The sequence below is a fragment of the Ixodes scapularis genome, unplaced genomic scaffold, assembly GCF_016920785.2.
Source record: "Ixodes scapularis isolate PalLabHiFi unplaced genomic scaffold, ASM1692078v2 PGA_scaffold13__105_contigs__length_92229423, whole genome shotgun sequence".
NCBI classification, from domain to species: domain Eukaryota; kingdom Metazoa; phylum Arthropoda; class Arachnida; order Ixodida; family Ixodidae; genus Ixodes; species Ixodes scapularis.
The window spans coordinates 88,459,641-88,485,155 of NW_024609839.1; the positions used below are offsets into that span (position 1 = coordinate 88,459,641).

Below are 25,515 nucleotides of genomic sequence, written 5' to 3' on the forward strand. Positions count from 1 at the left end.
AAGAGGCGAAGGAGCAAATCAAAATCAAAATAGAGCGCAAAAAAAAAAAAAGGCTGGAAGCGATGGAGAAAAAGAAAAAAGAAGTAATAGCAACTTAGTTTTTGTTTTTGGTAACATCATTATTACATTTTTCGAGGTCCCCACAAGCGGACCTTTCCTTCGTTCCGTCGCCACCAAACAGTGACGGCAGAAAGTCCGGTTTCTCGGTAAAGCTGCCAACCATTTCAAACCATAAAAAAACACGGCAAGCGTCGATAGCTGACCGGCCATAGACTATGCTATGTTCTATGGAAGAGAAGCGCTCAAAAGAATGCGCATAATTAAAACGTCTGTTGGTTTGCGGTGAGTACTCGACTGCCTGGTAAAAGGATGATCAAGATTAAGGTCCTCGATTGGAGGCTACAGGACTAACCAAAAGCTATTTGACATTAGATGTGTGACTAGAGGCTCAGATTCGCGTAAGTGCTAGAACGGCAATGCATGTATACTTTTTACAATGTTCTCAACTCCGCGGTTTGGTTATAGCTGGTTCTTACCGTAGGATGGTGCGACCCCATAGGAAACAAGCCACGTCCAGTCGAAGCGTAATAAACAGAACGACAATAATTAAGAAAGGATAAACAAATGAATTAGTAGAATCATTCGTTATGTCGCAAACCAGGTAAAACCAATAGTTGTGCGAGATAACAAAAAAAAAAAAGAAGAAGAAGAAAACTGCTGGTTCGACCGTAAAGGCCAAATGTTAAATATGCATGTTCGCATGCCAATGTGAAAACGTTAGTAACATTCATTTTGAAGTTCCGACCCTCGCAGTACCTGATGAGCGAGGTTTGAAAGACACTTTCTTAGTTGGGTTACAAGTGGCGTTAGCATACTCAGAGAGGACGCACGCAAAAAGTTTAGTGTTTAAAGTTGTCCACTTGACGTATCGTCGCAAGAAATATAAAAGTACTTAAGACACGAAAGAATAAAACATATAGGGTCGGACACACACAGACCGGACAGTTCTTTCAATTGGCAACCGACGTATATCTCCTCAATCGGTCAGCGCTTCTCTAACGCAACCCTCAAAAAACAGGAAGAAAAGCCGCGATAACAGCGAATATAACGCCGTTGGAAAAAGGGAAGCTGTTTTCGAGGATAGGGTTAGAGAAGCGCTGACCGATTCAGGAGCCATCATAAACGTCGGTTGCTAATTGAAAGAACGGTCCTGTCTGTGTATGTCAATCCCTATCAGTTTTATTCTTTCGTGTTTCAAGTCATTTGTGCCAACCTGCTCTGTTCGCATAATATAAAAGTACCTGGGCTTGTTGGAGGTAGGCTTCCAGCTCCTGGTAGGGATCCAACTTGCTGGTAGGCATCATGATCTCCGAGTGTTGCCGTCAAGACATCCCTTCAGACGGCGCTGCTGCTGAGGCGGCCCTCATTGCCGGCGTCTCTGTAAACGACACAGAGCGGAGGGACCCAACATTAAGAACTTAGGACAGGCAGAACAGCTCGCACTGATGAAGGAACTTGGCTCAACCAAATCTTAATGAGTCGCCTGGTGGTCGTCAGGCATAGCCCGGCCAACAGATCACATTGGCGGATATAACAGACCTTTCCAAAATTACGCCCTTTAAGGTCGATCAGAACATACTGAAAGTAGCGGTCGCAAAAGACACCATAAAAATAACAAGCCGATCAATTGTATGCAGTCTCTTGGAAGTGAGTTTTCTATCAGTCATGGACTTGCCAGCTTGTTGGTGTTTTTTGCGCACGGCACTTGGTAATATTTTCAGATCGACCTGTAAGAGCGAGGGCGTAATCCCTGAAGCGATCCATACAGCATCCCCACGATCATAAAGGTTTCTAGAGTGAGCATGGTAGTTCCAGTTGCGCACAAAAGGACGGGGACAGAGAAGAGGAACACGTAGACGAAAGACAAGCGGACATTCACAACTCGTGTATCGACGAAAGATGAAAAGAAAGAGGTACAAAAAGCAGAATCAGTTCGAGCGTTGGCCACACAGACACGAGGGACCACAGGCTCGAGGGCCCGCAAGCTCGAGGGAACACTTGACATTACCCACACTCTAACTAGGTTCAATCTATACAAACTCGCCCAACTGTCTCCATTAGTACAGTTTCTAGAGTATTCACAGGCGGTCATAGGTGTGCGCTTTCCTGTTGGGCGCGTGCTGACAGCAAGCATTCGCCAGATGACTTCTGCACCCCAAAACTGTTCTTGACGGTAGACGATAAGTTAATGATTTCTAGGGTCGGCGGCGAATGAGTTCGCGATCTCAGCGCGTGGCATGTGCTCGCGACCCAAAAGCGCGGGCCGATTCGCCGATCGCGAAGGGTCCTACGTTATATTCTACTATACCATAATTACACTAGCGCTGCCATTAAGCCAACGACAGTTGACTCAATCGTGACCGGCCAGAGGGAGTTACACGGCGGCGCCAACCAATAAACAGCTCTGGCGCCAACCGTCATGGAGCCGCCAACGATCATCGAGTTCAACTGAGCTGCTCTACCTCAGTTAACTGATGGGAGCTCGCCCCAATAGAGCTAAAGGTGGCGGCGTCCACCGAATCGCCGCCCATGGCCAGCGCCAGCGAAGCACTTACAATTGCGGAAGAATGGGGGAGGTATCTAGAAAGTATCGTAGCAGCAAATATTGTCGGAAGAGGTATATGATTCGGGGCCAGAGTTGCCGCTAAAGCGATTACGGCACGTCGCGGAAGCCAAAGCTCGACGAGGGCGGCCATTCGATGTCGGGGCCGATAAGACTTTCATTGTCTCTTGCTTGAATTCGTGTGAAACGTTCTGATTATCGTTTCTTTACTCTAAAGACAAAAAAGGAGGGTAATTGTTTCAAACGTTTATACTTTATAAACCGTGTACACATGACTAATTTGCATCACTTAAAAAAAAAAAAGTTAATGTGTCAGAATTTTTGGTTTCGTTTCGGTTTCAACTGTGTGCCGTGACGCGCATCTAAACTTGGTTAGGCCTTTGAACCGAGTAACACCGGACAACTTGGTTGAGCTCCATGAGAGTTGCGAAATGCCAACGATCGTTGGCTTAACAACAGTTGAGAGCGCTAGTGTAACTAGGGCACGTATTAAAGGTGCTAGCCGTGTGAATTGAGTACGAGACGCCCACAGTCCTGTTTACAGACGAGGCCATCACGGCTCGCTCTAAGAAATCTGGAGCGTCTAGTTTCCAGCAAAGCACTTGGAAGAACCAATGGCTGCAATCTACGGGGGCGGGTCGGCGACTGAAGAGCATCAAAATATTTCTACACCTAAGCAACAGTCTGAGCTGTCACGAGCATGACGTTTCACCATGATCAACGTCACAGCGCAGAATGTTTTTTTTTTTTTTAATCAACTGAATGTAAAGGCCCAAAAGAGGTGGCAAATTTTAAGCCTAAAAAAAGAGACTGCGGGTAAAAACGACCCATACATTCTAGTGTATGTGTCGTTCGGGTAAAAACGACACATAGCTTTTAGTGTATGTCATTTTTAACCGCGGTCTCGAGGTTTTTGTAATGCATAATTTTTTTTTTTTTTTTAGGTGTAAACTTATTTTTAGCTTTTTTTTCAGTCGCCGAGCTGCCTCCGTAGATTGCAGCGATGGGTTCTCCTCGGTGCTTTGCGGGAAAGCAGACGCTCCAGATTTCAGAACGTGAGCAAACTCCCTTACGTGGTGCTAACCCAGCTCGAAAACCCCCTTTGGGTTTGTATTCCCACGGCCGGACTGGAAGCTCGCGCGCTTCCAGTCCGGCCGTGGTACTCCATGCAGGTTATTGCCTGTTGCAGGTTAGGAAAAGCAGGGCAAGCCCCTCCCACGAAGCTCTCTGCTCGACATGATTGGTGGCTTCCTCCTCTCCACTCACCTCCTCTCCAGCCTTTGGTCTGCCAAAGTAGAAAGAGGAGGGGGGCTTTGTGGCAGGAGCTTTTCCCGCGTTTCTGAGCCCGCAACAAACTATAACGTGGAAAATTAAAAAAAAAAAGACTTATGGTTTGTTATTCACGACTTGCGATTGCGGCAGATGTTAGCATCAAGCGCAGATAAATGCAAAAGGAAAAAAAAATTACTATAAAACCGACGGCGTTTACTGTAAACAAACGGCGCAAACGAGGAGCCCCAAATATGATGCCACGAACAAAAACGAGCAGATACACCAGAGAGGAGATCTCCTGGCGGATGTCATCGACCCAACAGCAGCAGCGGCGAGACTCCGGCGAGAAAGTCCGTTGCGAGTGACGCTTCTTGAGTTCCTCGACAGACCGATCCCCACAGTCGCCCCACTCGGAGACCAACGAAGAGAAAGGGAGGGACAAACGTGTTCTCTGGTTGTCATCCGAGGATTCCATCCACTTCGCACGATGGGGCCGAGAGCGAGCGCTGATCCCCTAAGTGATGGTGGTAATCCGCCGTGGCGGTCGCTACACATACCGTCTGTCTGCCGGCCGTGCGACGCGCAAACACAAACACAAACACACGCAGGGAAAGCCCAAGGATTCTGGCACGAGAGGTGTTACAATAAACGGGGTGCACACTCTGCAGATTCGGAAAGAGGATTGTGCGGCATCGCGTAAGCAAGACTAGCTCGAGTTTCGGCAGGCAGATATCCCGGAAGGCCTAAAACTCAAGATTCCATGGACGACCACTCAACGTGTAGCTGGGTGACGAAAATCATGCCAATATACCTTTTTTTCAAAGTGCGCGCCCTCCATTCGCTGCCGCGTCGATTATCGAAGGCTGACATATTTTGGGCACGCATTTGGAACATGCGTTAAAACGAGTGCAGCGTTCATGTTCGGCGTGAACTCGGATCCAATTACACCCTTCGCCCAGGAAGCGACGCAAAAAAATATGGCGGCCGCCAGTGTTGCTCGATGGACTTTTGAAAAGGGTCTATCCAAATCAGTCTCTTAGGAAGTCCTCCACTCCATTCCCTCTCTCTTTTTTCACTTCTTAGCCAGTAAATGATGCTTCTAGAGCCATGAAACAAGGCGTGCTTAGGTTATCGGCGCTTCATTCCCCAAGTTTCTTATGGGCGCCACCATCTTGGTGTTTGGTGCAGAGCGGCGGCAATTCGCGATCGAAAATGCGCCTTGCTGAGCTTTAGCTGCGGTGACCGGAAGCTTAGTCGTTATCGGTTTTTGTTCCGTATACTGTTCGAACATTTCTGGGGGGCGAAAAATCCGTTTCCACGGAATTGTAGATAATCTTCAGATAACCGGCAACAGTGATTTCATAGCTCCGAGATGGCTGAAGCTGAAGCGTACCATATTCAGGAGCTCCATAGGGTAAGCATAGGCGGGGCTATAGAGCCACTAATTAAGCTACGCTTCAGAGTAGCTATATTGTGGATTAAAATCATGGTTGCCAGTTAGCTAAAGCTCTAAATGAAACCCCAGGAAACACTTTTCTGCCGTCCAAAAATGTTTAAACAGTTCGCGACAGAGCGAGGCAATATTACACGAGCCTCCTAACATAAAATATAATGCTGAGGAAGTTGCACTTTTGAATCCTGACGATCGGCAGTTGCGTCTCTTCCGTACTTAGCACCAAAATGGCGGCGCCAAAAACAATATCGGGGAAACGGGTGCCGATACTCTAAGCGCACCTCATTTAGTGGATCTTGGCGCCGCAGATCTTCGCACCACACGCCCCGCGCCGGGATCGACTATAAACGGAGCGACAATACGTGGAGTGTACAGTATAGAGGCGGTGATAAAAATGGAACGAGGAGCATCGCGAGGCAGCCACGCTGAACCGCCGTCAAATGTAAATACAGCGATATAAAAATAATTTCCGCCTTTCGGACGAGACGAAACGAGGCAGTCGCCGACGTAAAACGAAAAAGACCTTGACACCAAATGCGAGGAAAGGATGGCGGAACGCTTGGATTAGCGCCATTCGCTCTAAGGCTTCGGTTTTCTGACCCTTCGTTTTTTTTTTTTTTTTAATTTATTTATCGTTGTAATCTTATTTACTACACTCGCCGTTTTCTGCAGCATTCATCGTCAAGATGGAACGGTTCTGTTTTCGAGATTTTACGCATCTAATCCTCGAAAGATGTAAATTCAGAATTCATTCTAATCATAACGAGCTTGTTCAAAGTCCAAACATGAATATTCAAATCGAAAGATGGAATTGTCGCAAAAAGGTAACTGAAATATTAATTTAAAAAAAACTATTCCGGTTACTTGCCGTCTGCTGCGAATGACCTGCTACGACAGTCGAGGTGATGCAAACGCTAATGCACACAAACAAACAAGCAACTAAACATGACGTCGTGCGACGTCACAGTGTTATCACGTACTGTGATGTCACGTTATGGTATCACGTGATGTAGCGTCACCTGACGCCTCAATGCCACTTCACGGTGTCACATGACCTGACGACGCGATGCCACCTGAAGTCACATTGTCACGTGGTATCATGACGTGCAGTGGGAGCTCAATGTTGCGGATAACACATCTCCTCAGGATGCACTGCAAAGCCACGCCAACAACTACTATCGCCAATTTAAAAAAAAAGAGCATGATTTGAAGCCGTACGAACTTTTAGAATCATTTGTTCCTCCCAGATTTGCACATTACCGGAAATGACATGACGTCATTTCCGATAACCTCCAGAGAAAGGGGAAAGAAGGAGCTCCCCTCTTATCAGGATCCTCCCTTGTGCCTCCCAGATTTGCACCAGGCCGTCGCTATTCTCCTCCCAGATGATTATAGAAGATTAACCTGTCACCCAAAATTCTTACAAAAGCAGCTTCCCTCTCCTCCTTTTACATGGTGTTCAAAAGTACGCGATGCGACGTCAGTGAGGTCGTTCACTTCCGGCAATAACGCGTATAAGCTTTCATTTCCCAATACGTTTGGGCGTCTCATGTCGGAAGTTGGCGACAGTGCCAAGGAGCACTGTGCACTTTTGAACGGTGCCGGGCAATTTAGCGAATCCAGAGTACCGGTCTTGGCACACACGCTGCTGCCGAAGATCTCGTGCAGAGACTCGCGAGTCTGACGTCACCCGGACATCACGTGTTTCCAAACGGCGGGCGCGGTCTGGTGGGAAGGGGGGGCGGCTATTTCCGTCCCTCCGTTTACAATACAGTCGGCGCCTGAGCCAAGTCGGAACCGGCTTGCTCGTACGGAGAGACAAGTTGTACTCTGCTTTAGCTACGGTGTACCGCAATGGACGCCACGAGCTATCTTAGCTGATCCAGCGCTCTACGCTTGCGTCACGTGACTCGATGCTCCGGCCAACCGGAAGGTCACGTGACATGTTCCTAGCTTTGACTCCGGTGGCTCGGGGCCTTCGCTGTGGTACATCGTATAAGGTAAAACAAAGTTGTTTTTTTTTGCGGGGGGGGGGGGGGGGGGGGGGGGACATTTATCCGCCGCGCCTCTAGCGGCCAAGTTGAGAACTACACCCACAGGGCAACAACAACATCGATTATTATGAAGCGTTTCTTTGTGTTACTGACGCAATAGCGGACGGCTGACGCAGCCAGACGCTGCGAAAGAGTTCGGAAGGGGCTCGTGTTGGATCAGGGAAGCGGGAGTCGAACGCTGACCCACCGCTCGTGTCCGATTTGTCCCATGGTTGATTAAGACATGGCAGGCCATGTGTTAAGTGAACACCAAGATCTGTGGAAAACAAGCTGAGCAAAGCACCACTCCACATAGTATATGTATCAACCTTCTCGTCAATCGGTACAAGCTAGAATTTTGGAAACCCACGTCTATCACATCATTCCGTTTTCCTGGAAATCCATATGAACCAAACACATGCGCGACAAAAGAGCCGGCCCATCATAAAAAATCTGATCACATTGAAATATGTGGAATTGGCTTCCAAATTCCATGGCGTGCCAATTGCGCACAGGAATTTTTATTTCAACGCATCGTTTGTTTTGTTGTGGATATGTCTCGCCATTAGCTCAGGACGATTTGCATGTTTTGTTCTGACCACATTTGCTGGAGACGTGAGCTCGGAGCGTAGGCAACAGGGCCCCCTTGCACGAGAACTGGCGCAGCCGTGCGCGTACCAAAGAAAGCTCGCGCAGACAAAAACAAGCGATAAACCAGGAATGTCAATTTCAGGATATAGAAAAATACCAAATATCAAAATACCAAAATACCATTCTCCGCCCAAAGGTAGTGCTAGCGGTCCAAACCGGAGGCCAAAGTTTCAGCCCGACCGGACACCTTACCCAAAAGTTCTAGATGATTTTCTGAAAATTTCAACAGGAAAATGACGGCCAACGGAGCTCTCGAATACATGGAGCTCTACGGCGCCAGAAACCGAAAAGGGCAAAAAATGGGCCCCATCTTCCCACTGCAACGGTTCGGGCTGAAACTTTGGCACCTGGTTCAGACCTCTAGTGATACCTTTAGGCGGGGAATGAGGGTTTAGCGATGCATAGTTGATTTTTGCAATAAACAAAAAAAAAAAAAAATCTTTTTTTTTTTTTTTTTTTTAGTGGGGGGGGGGGGGACATTTTGTACATTCTTGTAGGTGTCGCCACTTTTGGGTACTGACGGTTATTTCTACTTGCTGGGTCCTTCGAGCTCCCACGTCTCCGGAGTGGAACTAACACGGCGAATTGAACGCTCACGGTACATGAAATGAAAGACCGTGAATGTCATTACGGGCAAGATATGTATAGGGAGTATTCACTGGCGGCCATAGCTGTGTGCGCGACTGCTCGACGCGTGTTGACGGCGAGCTTCCACAGTTCTTCTGCAAAGTGCATTCCGCACCATCAAGATTACCGGTCTTAGCAGCCTAGTAACGTGAGCTCGTTCTGAGCATGCGCTCTAAACATCGCCCTCAAATATGGCGACCAGTGAATACTGCCTTTAGGCCATACCCTATAGTGAAAAAGCCATTTGCATGATAAATTTCTTGTGTCCAATAAACACATAGGAATCATGCAAGATGTGTAAGAGCATATAAGAACAATATAAGAATTATATAAGTATATAAGATATATGAACCATATAAGAAACTTATAAGAACCTTCTCACGAGTTTCTTATATGGTTCTTATATGTTTTTATAAAGTTCTTATACGGTTCTTGTATATCTTGTATGATTCATATGTGTTTATTGGACACAAGAAATTTATCATCCAAATGAGATTTTCCAATATAATAGGGCGTAAAGTTCTCGGACATTACTACTAGGCGAAATTGTCACGCTGTGACGCCACCAAGCGGCAACGCTCGCAATTACAGTACCATTGGCCGTGCAGAGGCCCTTGACGTGAAGAGCGCGATACGCATTGTGCTTCTCGGCGGCCGATTTTCAAGCGAGAGGTAAGGGCCGCCCACACTAGCGAGAAAACGCGCGTGGCACGCCGATCGCGGCAAGTAACAAAATGTCGCCGAAGCACAGTCAGCGCCACGAGCGCGTGCAGAGACACGCCCTTTATCTTCCCGCTTAACCGATTTATCGGCGCGCCGGGCGCGTTTTCTCGCTAGTGTGGGCGGCCCTGTAGACAGCTCGCAGTCACCTCATTTCGTTTCCGTACCTGTTTAACTGACAGGGTAACAGAGGTGAGCCATGATACATCAGATTCAAGTAAGTTCACTTTCACTTTGCACTTTCGAAATTCAGGCACATCTGTAGCACAATCGCAGTGATGTGATTGGTCGTAGTCATTTTGGAGCAGCTATTGGACCAGCCAAAAGTTCATTTTGGAGAAGCAAAAAGAGCTTTGGAGCAAAACCGCACAATTCATTTTCATTTATATCAGTGCAAATGTGAGGAGGAGAGACGGCAGATACTAGGAGGAGAACAAACACTAGCTGTTTAGTTGCATGTGGAAGCACCGGACACGGTAACAAGACGACGGCTGATGAAGGACAGCGGAAATTGTCGTGAATGATTATTTTAGGTACGAAATTTCACTCAACAAATGTTAAAATTCAATCATCCTGAGCGCTTAGATTTCTCTGTCCTTCAAGTTCTAAGGGGGGTTGTAACAAAACTGCAATTCTTAATTCAAACAAAAAACAAAGCATAAAAAATAAACCTGCGAAAGTGTCTTGCACCACGTCTCGCTCTGGAGGAGTACCTTTCCCCTTAGCACGCGGACGCGCTGCGGCGAAGCAAGACACGCAGCATCACGACGCCTAGTTCACAATTGTCGCTTCACTGCACTACGCGAGTATGCGGTGAGAAGCGCACTCAACAAAGCTAACTAACCCACCAGAGAACAGCACGAGACTTATTGCGAAACTTCCGAGTACTGGCGGTGCTTGCTGCGAAATCAAATCGAATAGTACGTTATTTGAGGCCATTATCGAAAGTCCTAAAAACCCGCCACGAGCCTACCCTAACGATCCGGCCCGGTAGCGAGGCCTGCACCTGTTATATTTTCGGTATTATTTAGGTGAACTTAAGTTCTGGCGCAATATTGGCGCAAATTCCTCACATATTGGTCAACCGTAGCAGGGTGTAGCAGGGTGAGCACTTTGCCACAGTTCGGCGCAAATGGCGCAGCAATCACATCACTGCAATCGTTTGAAGAACGTTAACTTCCATTCACGTTTCCAATTTCCTCGTGTGATGTCTTACTCTGCGTTATGAGTGTCCGTTCTTTCTAATTTAGCCCCACTCCTGCCTAGGCCAGTCGATGGCTGGAATATACCGAACAAATAAAAATAAATAAATAAAAATTGCCAGCGCACCCAGTCAACTTACGTTTTTGGTATAATCGAAAGCATTTAGGAAAAAAGCGGCATTTTATATAGATTAACACGAGTTTTAAAAAAAATCTAGAAAACAACTTACGTAAAAAAAAAAAGATAGAAACGCACACAGGACAAGGTTTGTTGGAGCCTCGTGCGCCGCATTCATCGTGAAGAAAAAAAGGAAAAGCACGGAACTAATTTGTGAGTAGTATTCCATAATTAATTTACCAGAAAAAAAAAAGAAAACCAGTTCTACGGGTCAGCAGTCAGCTGTTCCCTTTCAAGATGAACTCCAGAAGTTTCGAGGAGGGAGGGGGAGGGTAGAAGGGGGTAAGGGGAACAAGGAAACGAAACGCAGTTGCCCTCCAGAATTAGAAGACAGAGCCCTATCTTTTCCAAAAGCCGAAACGGCACGCTTCACTTTTTCTTCTAACTTTCGTTTTTCGCTTTGCTTCGTATTTTATTTTCTTGATGTTGTTTTGTTTTGTTCGTTTTTTCGTCAGAATAAACCGAGATAACAAAAAGCTGTCATGTCTTTTTGCCTCATTTTGTTGGCGGCGGCGATATTAAAAGAGAGAGATTTTTTCGAAACAGAAAACGGGCGTTCATTCACGATGCGTGACCCAAACAAGACAGCCGAATTTAACCTTTTACAAACTATTTTAAGCAAAAAAATAAATAAAATAGATATATATATTGATATGTATATATTTTTTTAGAGTGTGAGCCACACTCACAAACATGACGCATCAATGTAGAGTTCCTGAAAGCAGCTATTCTAAACGCTGTTTACTTCACGTGCGCACAAACCAAAATCGTCTGAAGCGAAGCGTGCCGGACTCTCGAGAAACCATACCCCGTTCCCCCTTAAGCTGAGACTGCAGCCAAACCTAGAAGCGAGAACTCACACGTAGTCCTATCTTTGAGACGCGCATCTGTAGCGCGAGTGCTGGCTTTGTCGAAGACCTTCTCGAAGCTTCCTGCCTTCGAGAACACTTGACCGCACACGTAGCCAAAGAACCGACGGAGGGCAACGGGCGCATGCTGGGGGAGGAGCACGTACTGGCACCTTGTTACCGACTATAACCATATGCTCCGCAGCCAATCGGAATGCGGCATTAGAAAACAGATGGACGAATCACGCGACAACAAGCGTAGGCATAAGAAACCATGCCCAACACTTTTTCTTTATATATATATATATATATATATATATATATATATATATATATATATATATATATCATAGTTATGTACTTGGCGATAGGTTCGAGTTTGGCTGAGCGGGTCCATAGACAAATTAACAAAAAAACGAACAGCAACGGGGAGAAAAAGCTTTTGGCCTTTCCACTCTGGTGAAGAAGGAAGAGCAGCGAAGCTGCAGCTTCTGTTCACGGCGGTGACTTTCAATGTGCTCTTCTTTCGCAAGGGAATCTGAAGCGCTCGACGCAGTGGAACGTTAGGCGATAGCGGCCTCGCGCGGCTGCGGAACCATTCGCGCTGCTGCGCACTTCGCCGCTCGTTCCCCTCCCGCTCTTCTTCCTCCGAAGAAATGTCGCCGCCATCTATGAGCGACGGCGGCAACCAGTTGTCTGGTTGCCGCCGCCGCTCATAGATGGCGGTAGGTGTCCAGAGTTTGGTGTCATCATTTCTTTGATGGTGGACACGATTCTGGGGAACCTAGCCCTTAACAGCTCCGCTGTAAAATTTATGGGGCGCTTCCAGGAGTGAGCTTCCGATCATAGTCACTCTAAACATTGGCGCGCTATGTATGTGCCTACACCAAGGGTGTATGTAGCCTTACACACTTCGTCCCGTATACGGCTCCCCAAAATTTCAGATCGACGTACAGAGCACTGGCGTCGAACAGACGGCCCCAATTTTTACGAGGGGCCTTATAACGGTGGAATATGACATATTCAACAGCTAAAGTACGTCTCAAAGGCTATAAGAACAAATACACTGAGGGTTCCTGGTAGCGCCAATAAAACCCTGATTATTTGTTTTGCACTCAGTCACGCGTACATTAGCTATTTTACTAAGTTGTACAACTCGGCTATCAAGCCGCTCGGGAAAGTTGGTACCGTAAGTTCAACGTCGCCGCCCTGTACGACGAATTGGAATTTTCGGGTGTATTATATGTGACAAGGGGGCGTAAGAATATACCCTTTGTTTTCTTAGAGTGTCGACTGCATTCAATCGCATGCCCGGCCCCTTTTACGCAGCAGCATTGTCTGTAGACGGTGCCAAATCGTATAATTGGAAACCCCTTAGGCGAGAGCCGTAGCGCATGTCTGAGGAGAATCCTATCTCGGGGGCCAAAAGGAACTTGATAAGGACTAGGGACAAACGGCGCGATAAGGACGCCTCTTTGTAAGGCTGGTTTTTTTTTTTTTTTTTTTTTTATTTTGTTTACGAAATTCTAAATATGTTTCCTGTTCTCCATTTCACATCACGTGCCACCACCGGAAACGCTGCGATCTGACGGGGGCCAATCAAGCCGCGCCAAAAATGCGTCGTCACGGCGCCCGTCGTAGAAAAAATATCATACTATGTCGACCGTTCTTTTAATTTAAGGTCATTCCCCTTTCTGCAAATAAATACAGCAATTAACAAAAAATAAATAAATAAATAAAACAAGCCGACAGTTTTGAAAACGAGGCTCGACGACAAAAAGCAATAAAAAAAAAAGAGAGAGAGAATAAGCTAAGAGAGGAAATCGCAGAGACCACAATCTTATCTGGAGTGAACCCTATCGGCACGAGCCAACACAGATATACGACCCAACGCGACCGCCGCAAAGATCAAGGAGACCCAACCGCAAAGCGTTGCGTACGAATGAACGCCTCTCTGAAGCTACACTCCAACGCCTCAAATTGGGCGGGAATTCGCGCCAGCTAGCGGCCATTGCGGTAAATGCGAACGCGTGTAGCGTGCGTGTAAAATCACACCAGCGACCAGATACAAAGATACACACCTCCGACCCTGTCTGCATTTTTTCAGCGGAATCTGAACTTGAATGAAATCGGTGTGCTGAATCACGGTTCGATGCATCGTATCGTTTTTCTTACCCCATTCACACGACCAGCGCAAAGGTATCATAGGTCCCTTTGCAACCGGCGAATCAGCCAGCGCTCTTGGGTCCGGCACGCGCCACGCGAGGACGATGCGCGAACTGATTCGCCGCCGACCATAGAGGTCCCTGAGCTAAAGGTGCCGTAATCATCGTGTGAATAGGGTATTCGCTGCACCTGTCGTTCTAATGTAGCGCAGACAAAGGCTTCGGGCATTTGCGTTCGCCGCAACTTAACCGACCGCAACTGCAGTCCTCGGAATAACCGTCTTTCGTGCGCTGCAGGGCAACTAACTATACACCGTATCGATGCTTAGAAAACCACAGCCCAGCGTATGATTTCTAGAGCCCAGTATGTGCACGTTCGTAGCCTTGGAAAGAGAGCAAAGTGCGCGCCATACTTAGAGGAACGCTGAAAATGGTACCAGCCAAAAGCCCTTTTCAGGAATGGTCCAAATAGGTGGAACGTGGAACAGGTCCCTAGCGATCGACCAATCACAGACGGAGAACGATAAGGGCGCGAGTCCTTTCGCCTTCTGATTAGCTGGGGAAATCGGTGGCCGAGGATTTAACCCCCCAAGCGTTGGGCGATACGCAGTTTAATTTTTCAATATAAAAACCTTTTCTGTTTCACTTCGAAAGCGTTTTGTCACAAGGTCTCATGAAACCACGTGGCTCTCGAAAAATAATGTAAAAATATCAATATTGCTCAACTTACACGTGCCATGGGTCTCCTTCGCGCCGTCTGTCAGGGTGGCGAAAGGCGTCCGAAAGACCGCGCAGCCGCAGTAACAACAGCTGTAGCGAAAACGTACACCGCGATGCCGCCATTCCCTAGGAAAAACGTTTTCCTCGGGTCCATCTGCACATCAGGCCCACTTCGTTGTTCGGTTCCAAACGACACAGCTGGACGTGCGCAACTCTGGTCAGAGGCTCTACACTGGGCATGCGCGCAGCTGCGCGGAGTCGGTCCCTGCAGCCGTCGTTTGACCTTCCGAGGCAATCGACTCGACATCGCCGATGTGTTGATTTTCTCCACCTTATCGCTTCAAGCAGAGGTCTCCAAATTTGTTGGCTAAGGGGTCGGGGTCTAGCGATTTGTCGCAATCTCCAGGGCCGGGAAAAAAGAAGTAATCATAAACGAGGAAAATCTAAATTAATAAACCCTACCACAATACCATTTAGAACTATCGATTAATTTTAGAGTAAATATTAAAAAGAGAACTCGCAGGGTGGATTAATACGTATGTTTCACTTTGAAATCTTATATTGACCTACTTATGACATTACACAACACCCGTGGCCAAGAAAACTTCTCAGTCATAAAGCGAAGCGCCTAGCAATTTTGGCGCGTTAGCACAGTGCAAACGACTAATCAGAATGATAAAACTAACGCTGACAATATGCAATAGTTGTTGCAGAGCGCACTAACCGCGATGTACATATATGAGAACGCAATGAAATTTTAGCATAGTTACACAGACACGAAGCAGGGAACTACAAGAATGGTAATGCTGGTAATGACAACGTTCAATTAACGATATGGCGTTATAATGAAGTCTCTCTTGTAGTTTCTGGTATCCTAGTTTGTGCATCTGGAGCGCGTCGCGGCGTCGTTTCTTTACGCACAATTCTTTTTACACCGTTACAGCGCTGGGTCTCTGCTGGAAGCGGGCCGCGGGCCGGGCTTCATATATACGAAAGACCGCGGCCAGCCGCGCGGGCAGGTTGGAAGAAACGCAAATTCAATAACAACAGAAAAAAGAAAAAAAGTCTCGTTCGACATAATATTTTGGTTCCTATAGTTTAGCGATGTTTGTTGTAATTATATATAATTATCTCATCCTGGCTGGAATGAGCATCGCGCCCTAAATTTCTTACGAAGTATAGGCCAGCGCGACCGCAGGTTTAGGCTCGTTCCCACATTTGCGTTTCTTCGCGATCAAACGCTTAGCAACGCACGTTTTGCCAGGGACTCGTCCAACACCAAAGGAACGGTCAGCGCTCCGCCGCAGGTACCGGCGCCTTCTCACTGACTGCACAAGAAGAGCACGAGCCCACGCCCCGTGTTGGGCCCCTGGAAGGTGACGTAGATAATCGGCCTAGGCGCTGGTTCAACTCGGTTTCGCCGTTTTCTGACCCGGAATAGAAACGAGCCCAGAAATCGGCGGACGCGTGATCGAGAGTTACGACACGAAAGGCATTGCGACACATCACAATCGAACGAAAGAGTACGTTGATCTCTGAGGCTGCACTCTCCCCCCCAGTCGCAAGGAGGAAGAACGATGTAAAAAAAAAACGAGGGGGAGAGGGTGTGACCGTGACGTCGCAGTCGTAAATTCAGCGGCACGCAGCCGCCGACGCAACCGAGCCCTCGCCGAGCATGACCCTCCTATCCACGAGCCGACCCTCCGTCCGACCACGCACCGAAGGGAACAAACACGATGACGAAGTGGCACTCTCAATGAAATCGACCGGAGGAATTTTCTCGTTTATTTTTGTTTTCCCCGCGCTACTCAATTTATGAACGAACAAGCGGCTGCGACGTCATGCCGCTGTGGTGTCGCTGCTGTCGGTACGGCGCAGGCGCTTCATCTCGAGCGAATCTGCTTTGTGCGCACGCGCAGTGCCCATACGCAGGGCTTGCTTGTAAACAGCGCGTTGGTGTCACTGACAGCTCAAGAAACGCCGGACGTGACTTATTGCGTACACGACTCTCGCTCCCCGATTCATTCTCCCGCGTTCTTACCGGCTAATTAACTATTATTAACTTATTAACTCTTATTAACTTAGTAACTCTTATTAACTTGGTAACTCTTATTAACTTATTTAACTCTTCTTATACTTATTTTTACAAAAAAAACTTATAAACCTTAAACGTTCTTTTGCTAGGTGTTGGGCATATCGTGAAGCCCAAAAGTGAAGCCTGGATAAAAACGTGGCCGCGAGGCTCGACACTGATTGTTCGACGGGTGGGAGAGGAGGAGTGAGGTGCTCGGCGCTGCTAGGTCAACGGGAAGGTCACCCGATTGGATGGGTGGAGTCGAGGGGGAAAGGAAGGCGAGGTGGGAGAGGACGAGTGCGTTAGTAAGTCCTGGAAGATCATTAGGTTTATCAATTCAAGTGTACACATGTCACGCGTTAAATTATCCGATGTAGAGCGCCTTGAAGGTAGGCGTCTGGCTGGACACCAGCGTAGACCCGCTGCAAAACGATGACATAAACGTTTGTGATACTAGAACGCTTAACGTATGAAACACGATTGCCTAGCAATTTGCCATACACCATACACTTTTCAGTGTAGAGCATTAATATGATGCTCGGTGACTCAACGCGTCCTGCATTTCTCGAGCTGCGACTACAATGACAAAGTGGAATTCTCTATAAAACAAACGCGCGGAAAGTCGCACACAAAAATCGTACAAGGAAGACCGAAAAATAACGTCCAAATAAAAATCGAAATGATGTTGGGTAAATCGGTCGTGCTAATTTTACGTTACGCAGTTTTGCATTAAAAAAATACCTTATACGACACGAAACCTTTTATGTAGCTTCAAAATGACGGCCGAAGTTTCGTTATGCTCAACCACGTACACAAAGTGCCTATACAGAGCGCACCTCACGCACAGAAAAGAACACTATTTGTAAACTTCGGCAGAAAGCGTTTCATGATCCTCTTCAACTCGCAAAAAACAATCTTGCTAATAAAAAATAAAAAAAACAGTAGATTTTGTCGGATACCGCTCGTACTGAAAGGTAACGGTCTATACGCTTATCGCATACAACTTCTCGCTTGGCTGGCTCGTAAGCTAGCAGGCACTGTATCGCAAAATAAGAAATAAACAAGAAAAAGGCGACGTATATCGAGAGGACAGCGAGGAACTTGAACGAAGACAAGGACACGCAGGAAGGAACACGGCCAATCGCGACACGTACCCCCCGGGCAGCGAAGTTTGCTTCGACATGCAACGCCGTCTCATGCAGGATTTCGGCATCAACTCGAAAGGCGGAGTCGCACTGTCGCGCATCATACAAAAAGAAATGGTGTTGTTCACTGCAGGCAGGACGACCGACAGAATTCTATGTCGTTCGAAGTACGTGTGCTTCATGCGTCCGTATGTATGCTTCGAAGATGTCAACAGAGAGTTTTTGTATAACCAAGCTGACAGGGCCGCCATACACGGAACAAACACGCCTCAGTGTCTGCAGTGTGTCCTTCGTGTGACGGATGTATTCGCAGTGTGATCCCAGTTTTACCACGGCATGCGGCCGCCATCATTGAACCCGATCTTGTGATCGAGTCTCCGAAAGCCCTGAAGAACTATAATGGTGCTTTTACACTCTCGCGAATTCGCGAAAGTGTAAAAGCACCATTTAACGCGGCGCTCGAGTCCAGCGTTCGGTGGTTCGGCCCTCCTAAACTTGCCCCTTTTGGCCGCCAGGCGCGCTGCCTAGCGGCCGACCGAAGCGTCTCCTGTCGACTGCCCCCAGGGGCTATACGCGCGCGTAGAAACGCGGCCAAACAAACAGCAGTGGAAAGGAGCGCGTGTCGTCAGCGTCGCCCGCAGTGATACATCTTGGGCGATTGCTCAATTGGTCTGTGCGTCTGTGCGTGCGCCTGTGTGTGTCGAGGAAAGAGCGTGGCCGTCCTCGTTAGGCGATATCATCGGGCGAACCTCTCCGTCGCGATCTCGCGAGGTGCGTGTGGAAACAACGAACTTGGCAGATGTCGACGAACCGCCACTGTTTTATGAGGGTCCCCGACCGCTTCCATTCCGACGTGCGCCTACGCGCGTGCTAAGAATGCGTCTCTTTCTGACTCCGTTTATCTTTCTTCTATATTGTTTTTATCTTCATATATACAGAAATTGCCAAATAAACACCGAACAAAAAATATGCGACCACATTTATTCGTTTCTTTGAACCGTTATCCCACTTGAAATACGGCACGCAATGAAAGGACGTGCAGCATGACACCTGCAAGCTCGTGTAACGATGGTTCTTTTCGTCGGCAATCGAGTGTCAAATAAGCTCTTCGTAGAGATAACCATCGCCGTTAATTTTGGTGTTTGTGAAGAACCGTGGGTTCTTCCAACGTGGCAGAAGAGAACAGAATGAACAAAGTAACAATTGGACACGTGCCTTACCAAAGATCGTTGAATGAGGAAAAGTATCGAACGAGCATAAGAGTTCAGAACAGTCGATACGCATATAAAAACTAGCGCCACTGGTGGCATTTCGAAGCAAAATGCGAGGATAAGTAAGAATAACTGCCTGATAAACCCGCGAGAACACACATGAACGCATCGTACGCGCACGCACATACCCAGGCGGTCAAAACGCCAGCGCGTAAGACATGTCGCGAACAAAGCTCCTTCCTTCCGGGAACCGACCCCGGGAGCCACGAGAGACCAAATCGCCATAAACCAACGGCTACACTCCCCCTACAAGTTCGCTCCCCGATAAACACGTTTCCTTCGCCCCCCCTAAACCGCCTCTCCCTCTACGTTTATATCTCGGAAGCGAGAGACGGCGGCCATCTTATTTTTAGACGCCGCCACCAACCAGCAGCAGAAGCAGCAGAATCTTCTCCCACAACAACAACGGGTCTCAGACATCTTTCCGCAGCAGGGGTGGTTGAACCCCGGGCCGCCACGCCGTGTAGGGCAGAACGGCGGCAACTCCGTATCAAAACACCGAGGCCCCCAAACAGCCCCAGTTCCTCCGCAGCGGCGCGCACAAACCGAAAGGGAGCTGTCCATCTTCAGAAGTCTCAAGACCCTAGTCCCGTTCCGCAAAGCCCCGTATCAAAACACGGAGGCCCCCAAACAACTGGAGTCCATCCGCAGAGATGCGGAAAAACTCAAAAGGAAGTGTCCATCTACACAAGTCTCAAGATTCCAGTCCCGTTCCGCGACGAGACAAACTGAAGCCGAAGGCTGGAGGCGCACGTGCACACTTAACTTTTTTACACCCTTTAAGGGTGCTAGAGCACCCTTTAGGGGTGCTGCAGTGGGTTTGCACCCTTCACTTAGCCGTCTAGCACCCTTTTTCTTGCAGGGTTAGCACCCCTTACGACGAGCGCGAGGGTGCTTTTGCGCGAGCACCCTTCCGATTCATTGTGAGGGGTGCTGAGAGCTGGAAGGGTGTTGGAACGGTGCTCAGTTATTGGGTCAAGGATGTGCTTTATTTTTAACAGCATAATTTAGAAGAAAAAAAGGAAGCGATAGATATCTGCATGTCTTCTTCAGTTCATATAACTAGGCTCAGCGTACATTAAATGAATTGATGAACCACAGTATATTTTTTTATTCATTTTATTTTTATTTATGGCTAATCAACCAAAATCTGTTACTCCGAAAATCCGATCGGCATCTATTTAAAATTACGACCAGCAAAATAAAGCTCAATCAATCAATCAATCAATCAACTAGTATTTACTGCAGAGTTAAGGAAGAATCACTGGATTTCACGCTGGCATAGTTCAATAATAACAATAAAAATAAAATCATTCATTGTTTTTTGCAGTGCCCAGGGACATTCAATAGACCGATCCCACAGCTAGTCTGAGTACGCCACCGCTGCCAACATGCATCGTGGGAGCTGTAGTCTTTCTGCACACGCGACAACCCTGCTAGAGGTCTGCGCGAGCAGAGCACGAGGCGGCATGAGCTATCTCGTGAACTGGCGTCTGCCTCCTACGAACTACAGCTATGGCGGCGTCACGCATGCGTGGAACGCTTGGTGAGATCGGTCTATTGGCCTTCTTGCTAGCGTAGTTCAATAGAATGCATAAACAGATATGCTTGCGCGCGCGCACACACACATACACGCGCGCACGCGCGTACGCAAGCATGTACACGTGCAAACGCACGCAGACGCAGACGCACGCACAAACAACCACGCGGACGTATCCACACGCGCATACGAGCACGGGAGCATGCACGCACACACGCACGCACGCACGGAAATGAATACGACGAACGAAACGTGCTTGAGTTATAGTTTCGGTTTCGTGTTTAAAAAGAAAACCTAAAACTTAGATAAAACCTAAGATAGGCTAAATTTTTGTTAATTTTCTACAACATTATAGTGACACTATTAATAGTAATATAATACTTATTTGCTTAGTTTCGTTTTCAAAAAAAAAAAAGAAGAGCTTTTTGAAGACTGCGCAAGGCCCATCGCTATTGCACTCAGCTACCGTTGGGGGTTCCGCAGGCTTCGAGGATCGCTTCCTTTTTACGTTTTAGCCTATATTTTAGATATCTTCCTTACGAATAACGTGTTCAAGCGTAGCAAGGGATGACTGAGAGCTGGGAGACGCTGCGTCTTACCAACGCAAGTTGCGGACAGTCCTTCAACACTGCTGCAAACGCCGGTGAGCACTTCTGTTTTTGCGAACTGCGTCGCTGTTTTGAAACTTTGTCGTGTACCATGTGCTTGCTAAGCTATGCTTGATTCTAACGATGCTTCTGGCCGGTGTTATTTCGTTAATTAAAAAGAGCGTACAGCTGCAACGGAAAAAGAGTAGCACAAGTGACCGACGACGGGAGCGGCAAAATCGCGACACGCGGCGCTCTTGTGCCCGAGCGCGCCGATAGCGAGAGTGACAGTCACGTTCCATGTCTCAACGCGGGGGCGGCCGGCAGCAAGCAGCTTATTATAAAGCCTGCATTTTAAAAGCTATCTTATCCCTCAACTTTCTGCCGGCCACCCCCCACATTGAACAATGCAACATGACTTGCACTCTCGCTATCGGCGAGCTCGGGAACGATAGCGCCGCGTGTCGCGGTTTTGCCGCTCCGGTCATCGGTCTCTTGTGCTACTCTTTTTCCGTTGCAGCTGTACGTTGTTCAAAACCTATGGCTTGCTCCGCAGGGTGAGAAAGATTCGTGTGCGGCGGAGCCGAGAGGCTGTTCTGGGCGCCGTTCTACGACGTTCGTCCGATGACGCAATTTGCGGAGCGTTCAAGCGCAGTCTGACGGCAGTTCAAGCAATCACAGGTCATGCTAGTTCTGCCGTGTGGTCTCAACAGCCGCTCGCCACCGATTCGTTTCGTAAAACGGGAGCTAGAAAAAACGTTACAAGAGCGAGCCGCATGATTTCTTGCCTATGCTTATAATGCCTGTGCCGCAGAAACGCGCGGTTATTTCGCGTATGCCGAAGCGGCACGCTTTTGAAGTATACGATTGTGCAATGTAAATAAAGTGAGTTTGAATGTCGCGTTTTTACGGGGCAGCGAAAGCCGCTTCAAAAGCAGAGCAGCTAGAAAAAGCAAAGAGTAGAGCTATACGCACCCCGGAGTGCGCTTCGGACGGAAATGGCTATACGCACTCCGCTTTTCTCGTATAAAAAGAGTGGACACAACGAGATTCCTAAGCGGTGCCATGGCATAGGGGTTAGGATGTCCGTTTCATGCGCAAGTCGCGGGTTCGATCCGCGGTGTGCCAGCTTTTTTTTTTTTTTTTTTTTTTTTTCTGAAACATTTTGTTTTGTCGAAGCATTTGGCGATATTTACGATATTTTCTTTTTTGCGATAAACAGTAAAAAAAAAGATCGAATGTTGTCGAGAAATTTCGCAGAACTAAATGGTAGCGGACTCCCTTTCCGGAGGTGCGATCGGGGACAGCGGGGCTTGGATTGCCGGCTGGACGCCGCGAAGCGGCGTGTACTGGTTACGCTTTGTAATTAACAGCCGATACTGTCGCCGCGAAGCGGCGTGAACGCAGGCGGGGGGCTGTGTTAACGAGCGCCCCAGTGATTCACGCGCCGTTCGAAAAGGGTGGCCCGAGCGGCATGATCTCTCGGAGGGGTGCGTATAGCCATTTCCGCGCGAAGCGCACTCCGGAGTGCGTATAGCTTTACTCAAAAGCAAAAGTATGAAAAAATCCGAAAAGATCCTCAATATTCGATGGTGTTGAAAGACTACCAACGTACCGACTCGCCCAGTTATTCTTTCTGTCAAAAAATAATAACCAATAGTAATAAATGAAAAAATACCAACTTTTAATTGGTTATAAATCATGTGTAATTCATGCAGTACAGCCTTCCCTGCTCTGTTGCTTTCATGATATCAGGTAATGTGTAAATGTGTAGGATAGTTCACAGGAACAATTTATGTCTGACCCATGATATTGTACGTTTTTGCCAAATGCTTCAAGTTATATAAAAAAATGCTCATCAAAAATTAAGCCACACCACTGAATGTACACTAGTGTGTGGTGTTATGTATGTTCCCTGCAAAAGAAAAAGATGCATTCAAAAAGGGCTAAATATTGCGTTTCCTCTCTGTTGAAGCTTTTTCAGGTACACTCAAAACGTGGGTGTCTACGTCTAAAAGAGTGGAATTGACATTTCCCGCAGGGCTGGCAGGCCTGACTCAGTTTGGCTGGAAGCTTGCAACCTATGGGAACCTGGAGAACTACACCACAAGAGTGAAAGTGACGCCCACCCTGCACTTCCTCTACGATGGCACCATAAGGAACAGGGAGCTGCCCCCAAAGTGAATGCAATGGCAGGTGGGTCGTTACAGTGAACCCCCATACAGATGATACCAAACAGAAAATCATTAAAAATGAATTATTATCAGAAACAAAGAATGGGAGTTGCACAGACAAGGAGGAGGAGATGAACACAGTGCTGTGTCATGTCCGTATGCTCTGTTCCCATATTCTTCACAATTTATTTTTAATAATTGTCTACCAACTGGTCCAATCATCAGCACTAGCCAACAAGAGTATGCTGCTATCTTTTACTCTGCATTAACACTGTGCTTACAGTTAAACCCTACAGTAATGACCAAACAAAAAAATGGGTGCAAGCCAGGCACGTAGCCAAAATCATGATTCCGCGGCGCCCATGACAAAATGCTGTATGAGGAGGATGGGGGACAAGAGGCCCCAGCAAAATGGAAGACTTTGGGGAGGGGGGGGGGGGGAGCGGAGAGGGGGATGGGCTTTCGTTATCTTTTGAGTAGGACAGGCGCTGGCAATGCCTCTGTGGCACTGGGAAAGCTGAGGTTCATATCCTTCAAATTAATTGGATCCAAAAAGCTATAATATGTATTAGCGGCTGAGAAACTGCCCTGGGGGAATGCAGGCAGAGGATAACAAAATTGAATGCACACACGACAGAACAATAATACAGAAAAACAAGACGGACAGAATAATCCACTACCGATGGAGTTGCCATGCAGTTGCTTTCATTTTGTGCGTTGTAACGTCGTTGGGCTCCCTGAAGCAATTAGCTAGACATGTCAGTTTGTACTAAGCGAAAGACGATGAAGGAGCATTTTTTTTGTTGCATTTTATGACCTTCCATTTCAGCTTCTTCAGATAAAAGGAATCCTTAGAATCCCTGTAGTGGTGGGTTGGGCCACCTAGGCAATAAGGAGAGAATTATGTTACTAGTGCATTATGTTTTAATTGAACAAGGCAGAACCAGCTTGTGCTGCAGTGGCGTCACATAACGTCGAATGCACGTGACTTGCGACGCATTGGCGATGCCTCATGAAGCAACTACAATGGGTCAGACCCGCTGCTTTGTCTTTTTTAAAGCAAAATGAATATTATAATCAGAGAGCTGCACCAGTTATTTATTAAGGTACTTTTTATTTAATATTGCAGATAAACAAGAAACATCTGAAGTTATAATTATAAAGTATGGAATCATTAAGCAACGAAAACATCAAATCATCAACACACCCGCCATGAAGCGGTGGAACAGGGGGCGCACCGCAGTAGCTCTCAGCAGTAAAGGCACACTTAGCAGTTGTCACAGCTGTGCAGTGGCTGCAATTATTACACCCGTGTGATTGCAGGAAACTTTGCTTAGAACCAAGCTCCTTAATTTTGTGCAACAGGTGGTTGTGGGACTAATGCAATAAATGCTCGCCAATTTGTGCTTTCGTCTCGCCGGGCGCTGTAAGCAGGCATGCTCGGAACATTAGCATGGTCTTGGTTGTCTTCTGCTGCCCCTGATACCGGCAGGAGCCAAGAGTCTTCGCCAGTGCGCTTTAGACGCTTACAAGAAGTATGCTTGTACAGCACTACATCCAGCTCCACACTCCTTTTAGTACCCGAAGCTCCAACTTTGATGGACCTTGCAAATCATGTAGGCAAGCGCCGTGGAAGGCGAGCCCTCCACGGCGCCAAGGGCATGAAAACTGTAGAGAATTTCTACTAACCTTATACTGGAACTGTGCTACTATTTTTCAGACATCTTGGCAGGAGCGGCTACAATGATCGTGGTTTACAATGTCAAGGAAACCATGGCACTGTCACATCTGTTTGTTGGAGAGGAGGTAATTAGCTCTCAACTATCTTTTCTAGCATAGGTTGCAAAATGTAACCTAGCGCTTTTATGAACTCCCTGGCGCACAATCTTTCTAAGCAAATGTTTAGGCAACATTGGGGCACATATGCAATTGTGAATGTATTCATCTTATTAAAGTTTTCCATTTTTTTTTTAATGGCAGCCAAGCATGCGGTACATTACAAACTAGCACCTTTCTTGCGCAACAGATAGAGCCATGTTACATGCTTGTACATAGTTTAGCCTGCATCTAGATCAGAGTTTAGCAAAGTTATGCAGTTGGAGGTGATGTTTAGGAGTCGGATGGTCTCAGGGGAGCCAATACGATGCTGATGGCACTGCTTCACATGTTTGACTACAACTTCGTCAAACAAGCTTTCTAATCACTGCACGGCACACTCTTCTAGAAAGGTAC

At 47.4% G+C, this 25,515-nt stretch overlaps 1 protein-coding gene across 1 annotated transcript in view; it reads right to left on the reverse strand.

The window, feature by feature from the left end:
* LOC121835581 overlaps positions 1–25,515 on the reverse strand; it is a 147,462-nt gene that overhangs the window by 22,434 nt on the left and 99,513 nt on the right. The window contains exon 3 of the mRNA XM_042290022.1: positions 1,302–1,438. Coding sequence (XP_042145956.1) covers positions 1,302–1,364 — 63 coding nt within the window. The 5' untranslated portion in view covers positions 1,365–1,438. The remainder of the gene's footprint in view (positions 1–1,301; positions 1,439–25,515) is intronic.